The sequence below is a fragment of the Glycine soja genome, chromosome 11 (genome assembly GCF_004193775.1).
Source record: "Glycine soja cultivar W05 chromosome 11, ASM419377v2, whole genome shotgun sequence".
NCBI classification, from domain to species: domain Eukaryota; kingdom Viridiplantae; phylum Streptophyta; class Magnoliopsida; order Fabales; family Fabaceae; genus Glycine; species Glycine soja.
The window spans coordinates 33,662,156-33,676,109 of NC_041012.1; the positions used below are offsets into that span (position 1 = coordinate 33,662,156).

Consider the following 13,954-nt stretch of genomic DNA (forward strand, 5'->3'; position numbering starts at 1 on the left):
TAAGGGAAGAGAAAATGCAAACTCAGTTTTATACTGGTTCGGCCACACCCTTGTGCCTACGTCCAGTCCCCAAGCAACCCGCTTGAGAGTTCCACTATCTTGTAAATTCCTTTTACAAGTTCTAAACACACAAGGACAATCCTTCCTTTGTGTTTAGAGATCCTTTACAACAAGAGACTCATAGTCTCTTAATCCCTTAGAGAATGAGAAGAAGAAGAAGAACAAATCTCTCTAGAAAGAGATGGATTTTATAGATTGAACACTCAAATAATTCCTTAATGAATTGCAATTGAATTGGCCAAGGAATTCTTAAGAGGATAAAATGAATTTGCTCTTTGAGAGGATAAACACTTTGTTGTTCTGAAAATCTCTAAGCAATTTCGTGTTTAAGTCACATATATATAGACCATTGATGGTCATGAATAAAGCCTTTGAAAAGTTGTGACTCTTGAAATTATTTTTCTGAAAATCCTGTCTGGTAATCGATTACAGTAATTGTGTAATCGATTACAACTTTTAAAATTTGAATTAAAACGTTTACTAACTGCTGGTAATCGATTACCAAAATTGTGTAATCGATTACACAGTCTAAAATTTCGAATTCAAATTTTTGTAGCTGTTATAAAACGTATTTGGCCACTGGTAATCGATTACATCCTCTGGTAATCGATTACCAGAGAGTAAAACCTTTGAGAAACACTTTTTAATTTAAATCACTTGGCCAAACCTTTGCTAATTCAATTAGGAATTCCCTTCCTAATATTCTAGTGATCATCTTGATGTTGAGACTTGTAATCTTGAAGTATTGTCTTGAATTTAATCTTGAAAAGCCCATTTGCATCAATTGCAACACATCATCTTCATCATCATCAAAACATCAAAGGCAATTGCATCTACAGGTAGAAGCCCAATCCAATTAAATTTTAGAGGGGGAGGTGAGCATTTGCTTACTACACCCCATTGCTACATCATATAGTCACACTTTGTGCATGTCCTTCATGCTTTTCATGCCTCATGACACCTAAGCACACTTAGTGGAGAATCTTGGAATTGATCTTGGATTAGTGGGCTGAACCATAACTAAAATTCACTAATCATAATTAGTGAAATTTTGGCTCCAAAGTTTGGCTTCACAAATTCAATTTCAAATTCAAGTGAAATTTGAATTTCCCTCCAATTTTGTGTGACACTTAGGCTATAAATAGAGGTCATGTGTGTGCATTTTTTTCAACTTTGATCATTTGAGTATTAAAATTCAGATTTCAAAGCTCATTTGGAGCACAAAATTTCGTGCTCTTCTCTCCCTTTCCCTTCATTCATCTCCTTCTTCCTCTAAGCTCTTATCCATGGCCTCCTATGGTGGTGAGCTTCTTCTAGACTCATCTTCTCCTTGAAGTGGCGTCTCCTCTCTCTCTTCCTTCTCCATTCCGCTGCCATTCATCTTCCAAGAAGCAAAGGAATCCATTGATGAAGAAGATCCTAGGCCTACAAGCTCCAATGGAGCTTGCATCATGTGGTATCAAGAGCATCTTCATCTAGGTGATGTTCTTTTGCTTCATCTATCTTTTTGTTCGGTGAATTCTCTTTAATTCCTTGTTCTTCATCTTATTCTCCTTGTATATCCTCCATTGTCTTGTGGTTTGGTGTTGTTTAGAGTAGATTCAAAAAAAATAAACCGATTAAATCTTAGATCTACACTTGTTCTTGCATTTCTATGGTTTAAATTTTGTAGATCTACTCTTGAATCTTGTTTTTGTGTTGATTTTAGGTTCTATCAATTTTCATTCATAATATTCTTGTCCTGAACCTTTAGATCTAAATTTTGTTCCAAAATATTGATTAGAAAAAAAAAACACAAAAATCTAAGTGTAAATCACTTAATCCATGTTGTCTTAGAGTCATGTTTAGTCATAGTAATTGTCACATTATGTTCTAAGTTTGTGTTGAATTTTATTTTGTTGATTGAATTCTAGATACATTTGTTCATGTATTCTTGTCATTCTTAGCCTATCTTTTGAATTTTGAGTCTAATTCATGCCTGTTATTTAGTTCATAACATGTTCTAAATCAATTCCTAGAAATAGTCTTGTTCTTGAACTTTTTTTTTTTGCTTTCTAAGTTTCCTACATGATGCCTATGATGAAGTTGAGTTGTGGTGCTGAGTTGTGGCTGGATTTGTGAATCAAAATAAGTCTTAAGCTCTCTTTAATTGTGTTATTCAAGATAATTGAGCATAAGCAAACACAAATTGTAACTATCCAAGCCTTAAGCTACATAAACACTACTCTTGATTTCTAGGTTGAAATCGCTGGTGCTGGCGGCTTGAACATACGAACTTGTATAAATTACTGGGAATTGGTCACTACGATTTTTGAGCTGAAACTTTTACTGAATTTTCTAGACATCTGGACCAAAATTATAAAAAAAGAACCAAGCGATTTGGATTCAATTAAAAAATAATAAAAATCTCACAATTTGGCAGAAAAATCAGTGTCCAGGAAAAAAAAAGAAAAGTGAAAGGAAAGTGTGCTTGTTGTTTTGGCTCAAAATTTGTTCTATAATTGGTGCCTATTTTATACCAACCCTAGTTCTGAAATTTCAATTGAAAATTATTGTGAAAACAAGTGCCAAAACTAGAGGTTTCTTGAGTCTTTTTTTTAGAGTTTTTCTAATCTACTCTAGAGCCATTCTAGGTTTCTCTTTGAGTCCTAGCTTGCTTTTTTGTACTTTTCATTGCTTTAATTGTTGAATAATCCTTGGAAATTTGTCTTGTTAAAACTCTATTGGTTTAGCTTTCATTTCATTTTTTTTGGTCTTTGGTTATTGCTTGTCTCTTTGTTTCCTTGCTTGTGAGTTGCCATATAGGGAATTGGAAAGGAGGATTGGTGCCATATCTTGAAGAATTTGAGTCAAGAAGCAAGGGGCCAACCACCTTAAGAGCTATTGGACTAAGAAGCACTCCAAATTGAGTGAAATACTAAAGAGAGAATAGCCACCACAATTGAGGACTTTTTTTTTGTAATTTTGTAATTGGCAATTTGTTTTGCTTTCAAATTTTGTAACAAAAAGGCCTTTCATTGGAAGTAAGTTGGGAGCCTCCAATAGGTCACCCTACTTCCATTTGTGTGAAATAATTTTAGGCAATTTTCCCTTAGGATAGTGAGTGTTTTGTTGGGAACCTTAAATGAGGTCATCCAAACACTCTTAGGATCCGCCTAGTTTGCATTTCTTGCACTTTAATTTCTTGCTTATTTTCATAGCTTATTTCCTTTACCCTCCATTGTCAAACCGCCTAGATAGCTTGCCTTTTACCAATTAGTTTTTACCTTATCTTTCACACCTCTTTTAGTGTTTATTTTGGCTAGTTTTAACCATAGTTTATTTTACCTTTTGTTTTCAAACCCCCAACAAGAAAGAACCATAACTTAGGAACCAACATGAGTCTTCATTCTTCATCTAGTGTTAATGGTGAGGGTTCTACTCCTAAGGACCCCTTGTATAAGATATTAGATGAGTTGAGATCCCTTAAGTTATGGAAAGAAAAACAAGAGAGAAAAGAAAAAGGTAAAAAAAGAGTGGAAGAAATAAGTCAAGATGAAAGAGGGAAAATAAGAGAGGAAGAAAGAAGAAAAATAATGAAAGAAATGAAAAGAGAAAAACATGTCTCCTATAGTAGTCATAACTCTTGCAAGAGCCTAAGTGAAGAACTTCGTGACTATTATGAAGAAGATCCTAGGCCTACAAGCTCCAATGGAGCTTGCATCACTAAGCATTGTCAGAAATAAGTTAGATAAGTCCAGCCTGAAGTAGCTTGAGGAATTCTTTCCGCACTTCTTCTTTCATAGATGGATTAAGTCTCCTCTGCGATTATCTTACTGGTCTATAGTCGTCCTCCATCATGGTCTTGTGTATGCAGTAGGAAAGATTGATTCCTTTTAGATAAGAGATATGCCACCCAATAGCTTTCTTGTGCTTTTTGAGTACTTCTACTAATCGTGCTTCTTCAACTGAGGATAAGTCATTGTTGATCACTACTGGCTTGTCTTCATCTTCTTCCAAAAACACATACTTTAGGTGATTAGGTACAACTTTCAACTCCATCTTGGGCTTCTCTGCTAGGTTGTCTTTCTTCAATTCTTCAAAGGCATACTCCCCTAAGGAAATATCCTTCAATCGGTCTAAGTCCTCCAGACAGGCTTTGAGATCCTTCTCCTCTTCATTGGTCAGACAATCAACAACATTTATCAAGGACTTTTTTAAATGGGGAGTGAGTAGTCAGGTGCTACATAGCGAGGATAGCTTCTCGCTCGATTGCCTTCACCTTAAAGCTAGCTTTACTATCACTAGGATGCTTTATTGCTTCAAACAAGTTGAAGGTTGCTTTCTATTCCTCCACACTTATCTCTAAGTTGTCATTCCCCATTTCCATAACACATTTTGCAGTAAGCAGAAATGGTCAGACCAATATTAAGGGAATATCATAATCTTCCTCTATGTATCACAAAGTCCACCAGAAAGGTGAATTGGCAAACCTTAACCAAGACGTCTTCAACTACACCATATGGTCTTGTGATGGAGTGGTTTGCTAGCTGAAGGGTCATCCTAGTAGGAGCAATTCTTAGATTCCTGATTCTCCAACACATAGAGAAAGGCATCAGATTGATGCTTGCCCCTAGATCAATGAGAGTTTTACCCACTAACACATCCCCAATAGATCATGGGATGGTTACACTTCCTGGGTCTTTAAATTTTTGTGGTAGAATCGTCAGAATCACGGGACTACAATTTCCTTCCACCATGATGCTTTCATTGTTGATGTATTTCCCTTTCCTTGTTAGCAAATCCTTCAGAAATTTAGTATACAAAGGCATCTGCTATAAGACCTCTCCAAATGGAATGGTGAAGTCCATCTTTTTGAAGATGTCAAGAAAACGAGGAAAATATCACTCTTTCATTTCTTTAATGACACCAAGGGATATGGGACTTCCTTCACTAGGTCTAAGGGTATCTACTTTCTATCCTCCCATGCTAATTGACTCTTGGTCTTACTAGTTAGGACCTCATCACCACTCTCCTTACTCCTTTTTTTTTTCTTTTTCACCATCTTCTCTATTTTTATCCCCTCTTTCCTCATTACTCACATCCTCCAATACTCACTTAGCCCTTTTTTCTTTCTCAGCATTCTCCCTCCTTTGGCTTCTAGAGAGAACCGCCTTGCAACTTCCTTAGGATTCTTCTCAATGTTGGCCACAAAACTTCTTGTGGACCTTTCAGCCAGTTTCTTAGCTAATTGGCCCACCTGCACCTCCATATTCTTGATGGTTGACTCTGTGCTCTTGTGATTCAACAAAGAAACCTGCATAAATTGAGTCAAAGTATCTTCTAGCTTGGTGGTCCTCTCATAGAGATTAGGCTCTTAATTGGGAGGTCGGATAGATGGGCCACCTTGATCCTTGTTGAAGTTATTCCCAGGATGGGATCTCTAGCCTTGGTCTTGAGAGAAATTTCCCCCCTGATTGTATCCTGGAGGTTCTCCTTGATGGAACCCTTAACGGTTTAGATTGGCCATATAGTTAACTTTTTTAGATGTGTCATCTTATGCAACACACATGCCTGACTCATGAGCCCCGCCATAAATGTTGCATCCCTCAATTTGTATGACTGAAGAAGGAGCAGGTTGCACTGAATGCAATTGTTGAGGAAGCTTGTTCAGGGTCTCTATAAGGGTCTCAATTTGCTTGGCTAAGTGCTTGTTTTGAGCTAGTAATGCATCTTGAGATGTGAGCTCAAGAAGACTCTTCTTTGTAGGTTTGTAAGCTCATTCGTGAAGGATGGCATGATCACTGATTGCCATATTTTCCATTAACTCCATAGCTTCATCAAGGGTCTTTAATTTAATTTTTCTGCCAGCGGATGCATCAAGAAGCTCCTTGGAATGGGGTCGCAAGCCATCAATGAATATATTTAGCTGAACAGGCTCACTGAACCCGTGAGTAGGAGTCTTTTGGAGTAAAACATGGAAGCGGTCAAGAGCTTCACTTAATGATTCATCAGGGAATTGATGGAATGATGAGATTTCCACCTTCCCTTTAGCAATCTTGGACTCTTGGAAAATATTTATTTAGGAAATTCTCCACCATATCTTCCCATGTCAGCAAGCCTGTTAATCGTCATTTACGACTAACTTTTGTATAGAAAAGTTTTATAAAATGTTTATCTTTTCCCCAATTTATGGTTCTTTTTATAGGTTTGTACATATTTTTAGGTTTGGTTTAATTTTGTTCAGTAGAAATGCCCAACATTGTGAATTTAATGTGTTTCAACTTCAATTTCAGGTAAAAAGGATGAAATTTGTGAAGGCTAGCAGCTGGTGTCTCGCTAAGCGAGGCTTGTGTGCTTAGTGAGAATCACATGCTAAGCGAGGCACTCAGCCCGTTTAGTGAGTTGGGGGAATCTTAAGGAGAATCTGAGAAGCATCTGCGCGCTCAGCGTGTTATCAGCTCGCTCAACAAGGCGTTTGTCTCTTCCTACCCTAAGCACGCCCAACACACTCAGCGAATTTTCACTAACTCGTGCTAAGCGCGAAAATGACCCTAAGCGAGCCTTCAAGGACAAAAAGCTCATTTTAAGGCTGAAGGAGAGGAGAAGGCTAATTCAGAGCCTAGAAAGCAGAATAGAGGCGTAAAAACAGAGAAAGGAAGCCAAAAACCTCAGCTTTCAAGAGGATCTTAGGTTTAGAAGTAATTTCTAGGTTCCTAGAGGTGGAGGAGACTTCCCCACCATTGTGTAATCTGTTATTTTCTTCTTAAACCCTCATCTTGTAGTTGAAAGGTGCTGCCTTGCAATGGAAGGCTAAGTACCTCTATTGGGAAATTCTGCTGAAACTTTATGTAAATTCTTGACTATCTATTTAAAGTTGTTTTATGTGTTCATTGCTTCTATCTGCACTTAATTATTGCATGCTTTTGGTTTGATCACCGATTTGTGTGCAAAGTTAGGATTTTTATCATTGGAAAATGTATTAATCCCTAGAACTAGATAGAGCAGGGCAAGATAACTGCATTGCTTGACATAGAGTGCAGGGTTTTAGTTTTTGTTATGCTGTAATTGTAATGCTGTTCGGTTAAGCTAAGTTCGACGAGACATCCGAGAACGAGGTTTAATTAGAATTAGTCCATTCACACGAGGAATCGGTGTTTGATATTTTAGTCCTCAGCATAGAACACAAAAATAATCTTAATTAGAGAAAAATCTTTTAATTACATCAAGCATTCAGTAGAAGGACCCAACGTTTTAATCATTTGTTTTCTCTCTTGTTTTGATAAGCATATTTGTAGTTATTTTAGATTTACAGTATATACATCTTTAGTTTAATTCTATTTACATGGATTTATATCAATGTCTATTTGCTGAATGAAACTTCACCGAATGAAACAAGTTCCCTGAGTTCGATAATCGGCTTCTTACCATTTTATTATTACTTTAACGACTCGGTACACTTTCTGATAAAGTTCGGGACTGTCCTGGAGCTCAAACAAAGTTTTTGGCGCTATTTCCAGGGAACTTCTTTCCATTTGGGAAGTCTAGTTCAGTTGTAGGCACTAATTCTTTATTCCTTTATTCATTGTTTTTGTGAATATTTAGTTAGTGCAGAATTTGTTTTTCTGTTGAATTGGTTAACCACTATTCCTTCTAGTGCTTTGTATGCGCCGTAGATCTTTTGCAGGTGATTTGGTTGATTTGGATTTGGAGATTGAAGCTACTTGCAAAAGGAACAACGCAGAAAGGCAGAGAAAAGTCTTGCAAGAAAAGGCAGTACCAATTCTAGAGGAGCCTTGTTCATTGGAGTCATCTTTTGTTTTTCCACAACCAAGGGAATCTCATATAGGTTCATCTAAAGCTCATAGGATGGCTGAAGATCAACCTCACAGAGTCACCCTTGAGGACTATTCTAGTTCTACTGTGCCACAATTCATTACAAGCATCGCGCGGCCAGAGGTTCAGGCACACATCATCACTTACCTTCATTCTTTAATTCAATTGATACAAGGAAACTTATTTCATGGTCTACCCAACGAGGACCCATATGCACATTTGGCAACATATATTGAGATATGCAATACTATCAAGATTATCGGTGTGCCAGAAGACGCAATTAGGCTGAGCTTGTTTTCATTTTCACTATCCGGAGAAGCCAAAAGATGGCTACACTCATTCAAGGGCAACAGTTTGAAGACTTGGGATGAGGTTGTTGAAAATTTTTTGAAAAAGTATTTTCTTAAGTCAACAACTGCATAGGGAAAGGCCGCTATTTCTTCATTCCACCAGTTTCCTAATGAGTCATTGAGTGAAGCGTTGGAACGATTCCGTAGCTTGCTGCGGAAAACTCCAACTCACGGATTCTCTGAACCTATTCAGCTTAATATCTTCATTGATGGGTGTTAGTCGTCTTATATGACTAACTTTTGTATAGAAATTTTTTTCTAAAACTTGTATAGTTCCCCAATTTATAGTTATTTTGTAGGAATTTGTATATAATTCTTGTTTTGTTTGAATAGCTATCTTTAGAGTATCTCCCATGTGATTTAATGTTTAAATTTGCACAATTTCAGGTCAAAAGAGGCTAAAATCTTGAAGTGCTAAAAGGAGCAGTCGCACTAAGCGGACCTTGTGGGCTCAACATGCATCCACCGCTAAGCGCCGCTTCAGCACGCTTAGCGTGACAAAGGAATATGGAAGAGCACAAGAATCAAGGCCGCGTGCTAAGCGCGAGATCAGCTCGTTAAGCGAGACGTTTTCCTCTTGCCAGGCTCAACGCACGACTAGCACCAAGACCAAATCCACTTACTTCCGCTAAGTGTGACGTCGCGATTTCAGAGCCTTTTTTAAGCCTTAATTGTCAGAATTAGGGTATAACACCACAGAGAGACACAAAGAATTTGGAGACCAGAGCTGCATACTTTTGCACAGAATTCGAGATAGTGCTCTAGAGGCAGCAGAGAGGCAGCAACTAAGCAAGGAAGCTAGGGTTCATCACTTTGAGAGATTAGAGAGTGTTTGAGTGATTGTGAGGTGCCAAGAAGAGGAGAAGGGATCCCCCTTCTTGTGTAAGCAAAAATTGCTCTATACTTTCTGTCTCATTTGCATTAGGGTTCCTTGTATGGCTGGTTAAAGACCCTAATTGTTGATTTCTAAGGAACAACTGATGTAATTACTTTTAATATCTAATTAATTGTGTTTTGTGTGTTCAATGCTTAATTAATGCATGCTCTTGGTCTGATCACCCATTTGTGTGTACTATTAGGTGACTTTAGCATTGGGAAATGTACTGTTGCCTTGGAACTTGATAGAAGCAGGACTAAATAACTACATTACCAAGGATGGATTGTGGGGTTTTGGTTTTCTGAATATGCCGTGATGATAATGCTATTGAAGTTAAGCCTAGTCTTACAAGAGGGATCTACGGACGAAGCTTAGGTTAAATTAGTCTAAACTTACGAGGGATCAAGGTTTAGTACTTTAGGCTACAACATAGAACACAAGAACATGATTAATTAGAGAAATATCCTCATATGCATCAACTTGTTTGTTAGAAAGACCCAACACTTTTTACCTATTGCTGTCAACTTTTACTTACTTGCATTTACTATTTTTACCATAGAAGTAGTTTATTTCTATTTTTAATCATCGATTATCAATGTTGTTCCAACAATGCCTTACTTTTGAATAAAACTCTATCTAATAAGCAAGTTCCCTGAGTTCGATACTCGGATCACTCCATTTTAATTTTAAATACTTGATGACCCGGTGCGCTTTCCGGTGTTTCATTTCCCTTGGATATATTTGTTGAAAATTGGAGAAAAAGGAACCATATGGGAAAATGAAGAATGGGTTAAGGCCATAGTCAAAGCAGTTACTTGATGCTTCTGCTAGGGGAAAAATTAAATTGAAGACCCCAGAAGAGGCAATGGAATTGATAGAAAACATGGCTGCTAGTGATCACACTATCTTGCGTGACAGGACACACATTCCCACCAAGAGAAGCCCTTTAGAGCTTTCATCACAGGATGCTTTGTTGACACAAAACAAGTTGCTATCCAAGCAGCTTGAGACCTTAACAGAGACATTAAGTAAGTTGCCAACTCAATTAAATGTTAGTCAACCTTCACATTCTACTGTTTTGCAGGTTGGAGGTTGCATTATTTGTGGTGGAGCTCATGAGTCTGGTTGCTGTATTCCCACTGATGACACAACACACAAAGTAAATTACATGGGGAACCAGCCAAGACCAAATTTTAATGTAGGTGGATACTCAGGTTTCCAACATGGCCACAATTACAACCAGCAGCAACGACATTGGAGAACTCACCTAGGGAACCAATTCAACAAAGACCAGGGTGGGCCATTCAATAGGCCACAACAACAAGGGCCTAACTTGTACGAGAGGACGAAAAAGTTGGAAGAGACTCTTGCACAATTTATGCAGGTTTCTATGTCAAATTATAAGAGCACGGAGTCGGCCATCAAAAACCTTGAAATTCAAGTGGAACAGTTGGCCAAACAATTGGCAGATAAGCCTTCAAGCAGTTTTAGAGCCAATATAGAAAAGAATCCAAAGGAAGAGTGTAAGGCTGTCATGACCAGAGGTAGCAGGGCCATTATTGCTGAAGATGAGGGGAAATTAGTTGCTGAGAACCAATAATTAGTTGCTGAAGAAGAAAAAGAAGAAGAGAAGGAAAGGAAGAAGACCAGTTGAAGGAGGGACCAATAACTGATGAAAAGAAAGAAATAAATGAAGAGGAGAATAAAGAAAAACAAAAACAAAACAAAAAAATGAAAAAAAAAATTAAAAAAATGAGAAGAGAGAAGAGGAAAAGAAGAGTAAGAATGAGCATGCTCATGAGAAGAAAAAGGAGGCAGCTCCAGTTGAAGGGAAAGAGGTGTCATACCCATTGGTACCCTCAAAGAAGGACAAGGAACAACATCTAGCTCGGTTCCTTGATATCTTCAAGAAATTGGATAGCAAGTATATTCATAGTGACACTATTATTGTGGAAGGAAATTGTAGCGTAGTGATTCAACACATCCTTCCACCCAAGCACAAGGATCTTGAAAGTGTCACCATTCCTTGCTCTATCGGTGCAGTTTCTATTGGTAAGGCTCTCATTGATCTGGGAGCCAGTATTAATTTGATGCCGCTCTCCATGTGTAGGAGGATAGGAGAGCTGGAAGTAATGCCAACAAGAATGACGCTGCAGTTAGCGAACCGCTTCATTACCAGGCCATATGGAGTGATTGAGGATGTTTTGGTCCAAGTTAAGCACTTCACTTTCCCGACTGATTTCGTTGTCATGGACATTGAAGAGGATGCTGAGATCCCCTTGATTTTGGGACGTCCTTTCATGTTAACCGCAAGTTGTATGGTGGACATGGGAAAGCGGAAATTAGAAATGGGCATTGAAGATCAAAAGATCAGTTTTAATCTATTTGATGAAGAAAAGCAATTGCTGGACCAGAATGATTGTTTGTAGGTGAAGGAGTTTGGTGAAGAGGTTCTAAAGATGGGAACCAAGTTTGACCCTGACCCATGCGGTACTATCTGTCAAGCTAATGATGTTAAACGAGCGCTTGATGGGAGGCAACCCAGTCCTTTTTAATTTTATGTTCACTGCATTCAGTTGGGGAATACTGGTTTGTGATTTTGTTGAATGATTAATCAACATGTTTTGCATTGAAAATGGGGTTGATCAAGCTTCTCGGAAGCTGTGGATGAAAAAAACACTCAGAAAATTTTTTCATTCATCCACTCGCTCAGCGCACTTTGTGCACTAAGCGAATGGTCCTTTACGCGCTGAGCGAGTCACTTCTTGCGCTAAGCGCAACAACCCCTGTTCATTAGCTGAAGGGGTCTTGCTGAGCAAGCCCTATGCTCCAAGCCCAAAAATTTCTCTGGAATTTTATCTTTCGGAATTGGGCTAAGCGAGTCATCTCGCTAAGCGCCCACTATGCCCTAAGTGCAATTTCCTCTCTATTGGACCTTATTTTGAATTGGGCCCAGCGGGTCAAACCGCTAAGCCCAAATCCCTCTCGAGTTTGGAATTGTGCTAAGCGAGAGCCTCTCGCTAAGCGAGCCCCACTACTGCATCAGGAAGCATTTTATTCGCTAAGCCGGCCCATGCCCCGCTAAGCGAGAGTTGCAGACCAATCAGAGCTATAGAACTCACTAAGCGCGACCTTCGCGCTAAGCGCAATTTCTTCTTTGGAATGCCATATTTTCGGATTGGGCTGAGCGAGTCTTCCTGCTAAGCACGTGAGTTTGAACTCTGAAAACTCAAAAGTAATTGAGTGCTTGCTTAGCGAGTGACCTGCGCTAAGCGAGGCAATCGAAACTGCCAAAAATAAGGCTTAACTGCCTTGGGCAGTTTCATTTGTGCACAATTTAAAACTTCACTCTCAGCATTTCTTGCATTTTTGCATTATTTGCACTATGCTCATTGCTTCCAGTCTGCTTCTTGCTTTCCTCTTGCTCATCTCTTACTGCAATCCAAGTAAGTAGTCCCTACTTAACATTTTATTTTTGCTTTGAACCTTAGGGTAGATGCCTTATTGTAGCTTCTTAAAAATTTTGATTTTATGCTTTGCTATGCTGCTGTTAGATTAGTTGTTAGTAAGCATGTTGTTAGGGGTTTATTTTCACACACAATGTACATGCTTTTATACTGTTTTGATTAGGTTTTGAGGCCTAATCCAAGTTTTCTGGATATTTCGATGTACTCGCTAAGCGCGCCTATGCGCTAAGTGAGTTCATCAGTTTCAGTTGATTTTCTGGGTTTTTGGATGAACTCGCTTAGCTGGCCCTGTCTCGCTAAGTGTGTCCATCATTTTAGCGCATAGGCGCGCTTAACGAGTTCATCAGTTTCAGTTGATTTTCTGGGTTTTTGGATGAACTCGCTTAGCTGGCCCTGTCTCGCTAAGTGTGTCCATCATTTTTGTACATATGTTTGAATGTTCATATGAACTCACTAAGCCACTGCACTTGGGCTTAGCAAGTATTTAAATTTCCAGTTTCTGTTTTTGAGTTCGTATGAACTCGCTAAGCCGGCATGTCACACTTAGCGAGTTAGTTTGTGTAGGTCAGACTCTTAGAGTCTTTTTGTCTTCTATTGGTGGCTAAGCGAGCCCTCTCGCTAAGCCCAAGGCATTTGTGTTTTTATGTGATTTTGTTCATGTGCTAAGCAAGCCCTGCTCATTAAGCGCAATATCTTCTCTATTTTGTTTATTTTTGGGACTGGGTTTAGCGAGCCTGCTCACTAAGCCAATTATGTTCCAGAGGTCTTTTGGGCTAAGCCTGTTAAGTGTGTCGCGCTAAGCGCGCCCTACATGCTAAGCGTAATTATCCCTCTGTTTGAGAATAAGGCTTAGCGAGCCCTGCTCGCTTAGCCGTTGTGGTCTTTCAGGCTAAGCGAGGGTGTCTCGCTTAGCCAGAGTTATGTTTCTGTGTTGACGCGCTAAGCGTGCATTTGTCGTGCTAAGCGCATGAGTTAATTTTCATAAGACGCGCTAAGCGAGTTAGTCTCGCTAAGCGCCCAATCTATTTTTCAGTTTTATTTTTTTGCTTTCAGTTGAGATAAAAACCTGTCTAACTTGATTCCTGTGACCAATTTTGATGCAAATGGCATTCAAGAAAAGGAAAGCCACAACATCCCAACCCCAGGAGCCCTATGATACTACCAGATTCACTTTTGAGGGGGCCTGGGAACGTCATTCTCAGAACATTCACTCCCGGAACATCCTTCTAGAGAGGAATGTTAATCTTTTTGTCACAGAATATGACGAATTCCGCCGGGAGATGATCAGGCGGAACTGGCACAAGGTCTTGACCCAGTTCATGGACGGGCACATTGATGTGGCCCTGGTCAAGGAGTTTTACTCGAACCTGTATGATCCAAAAGAC

The 13,954-nt window shown here is 39.0% G+C and overlaps 1 protein-coding gene across 1 annotated transcript; it reads left to right on the forward strand.

The window, feature by feature from the left end:
• Nucleotides 1–10,887: 10,887 nt before the first annotated feature.
• Nucleotides 10,888–11,531, forward strand: LOC114373224. The gene is made up of 2 exons (XM_028330742.1): nt 10,888–10,955; nt 11,069–11,531. The coding sequence occupies exons 1-2, from the start codon at nt 10,888–10,890 to the stop codon at nt 11,529–11,531; spliced, it is 531 nt and encodes a 176-aa protein (XP_028186543.1).
• Nucleotides 11,532–13,954: the final 2,423 nt, after the last annotated feature.

What these genes read in the sequence shown, in the direction of transcription:
- LOC114373224 (XM_028330742.1), top strand. Translation starts at nt 10,888, where the DNA reads ATGAGCATGCTCATGAGAAGAAAAAGGAGGCAGCTCCAGTTGAAGGGA. An exon ending in AAGAGGTGTCATACCCATTG is followed by an intron (nt 10,956 to 11,068) that starts GTACCCTCAAAG and finishes AGGAAATTGTAG; the next exon opens with CGTAGTGATTCAACACATCC.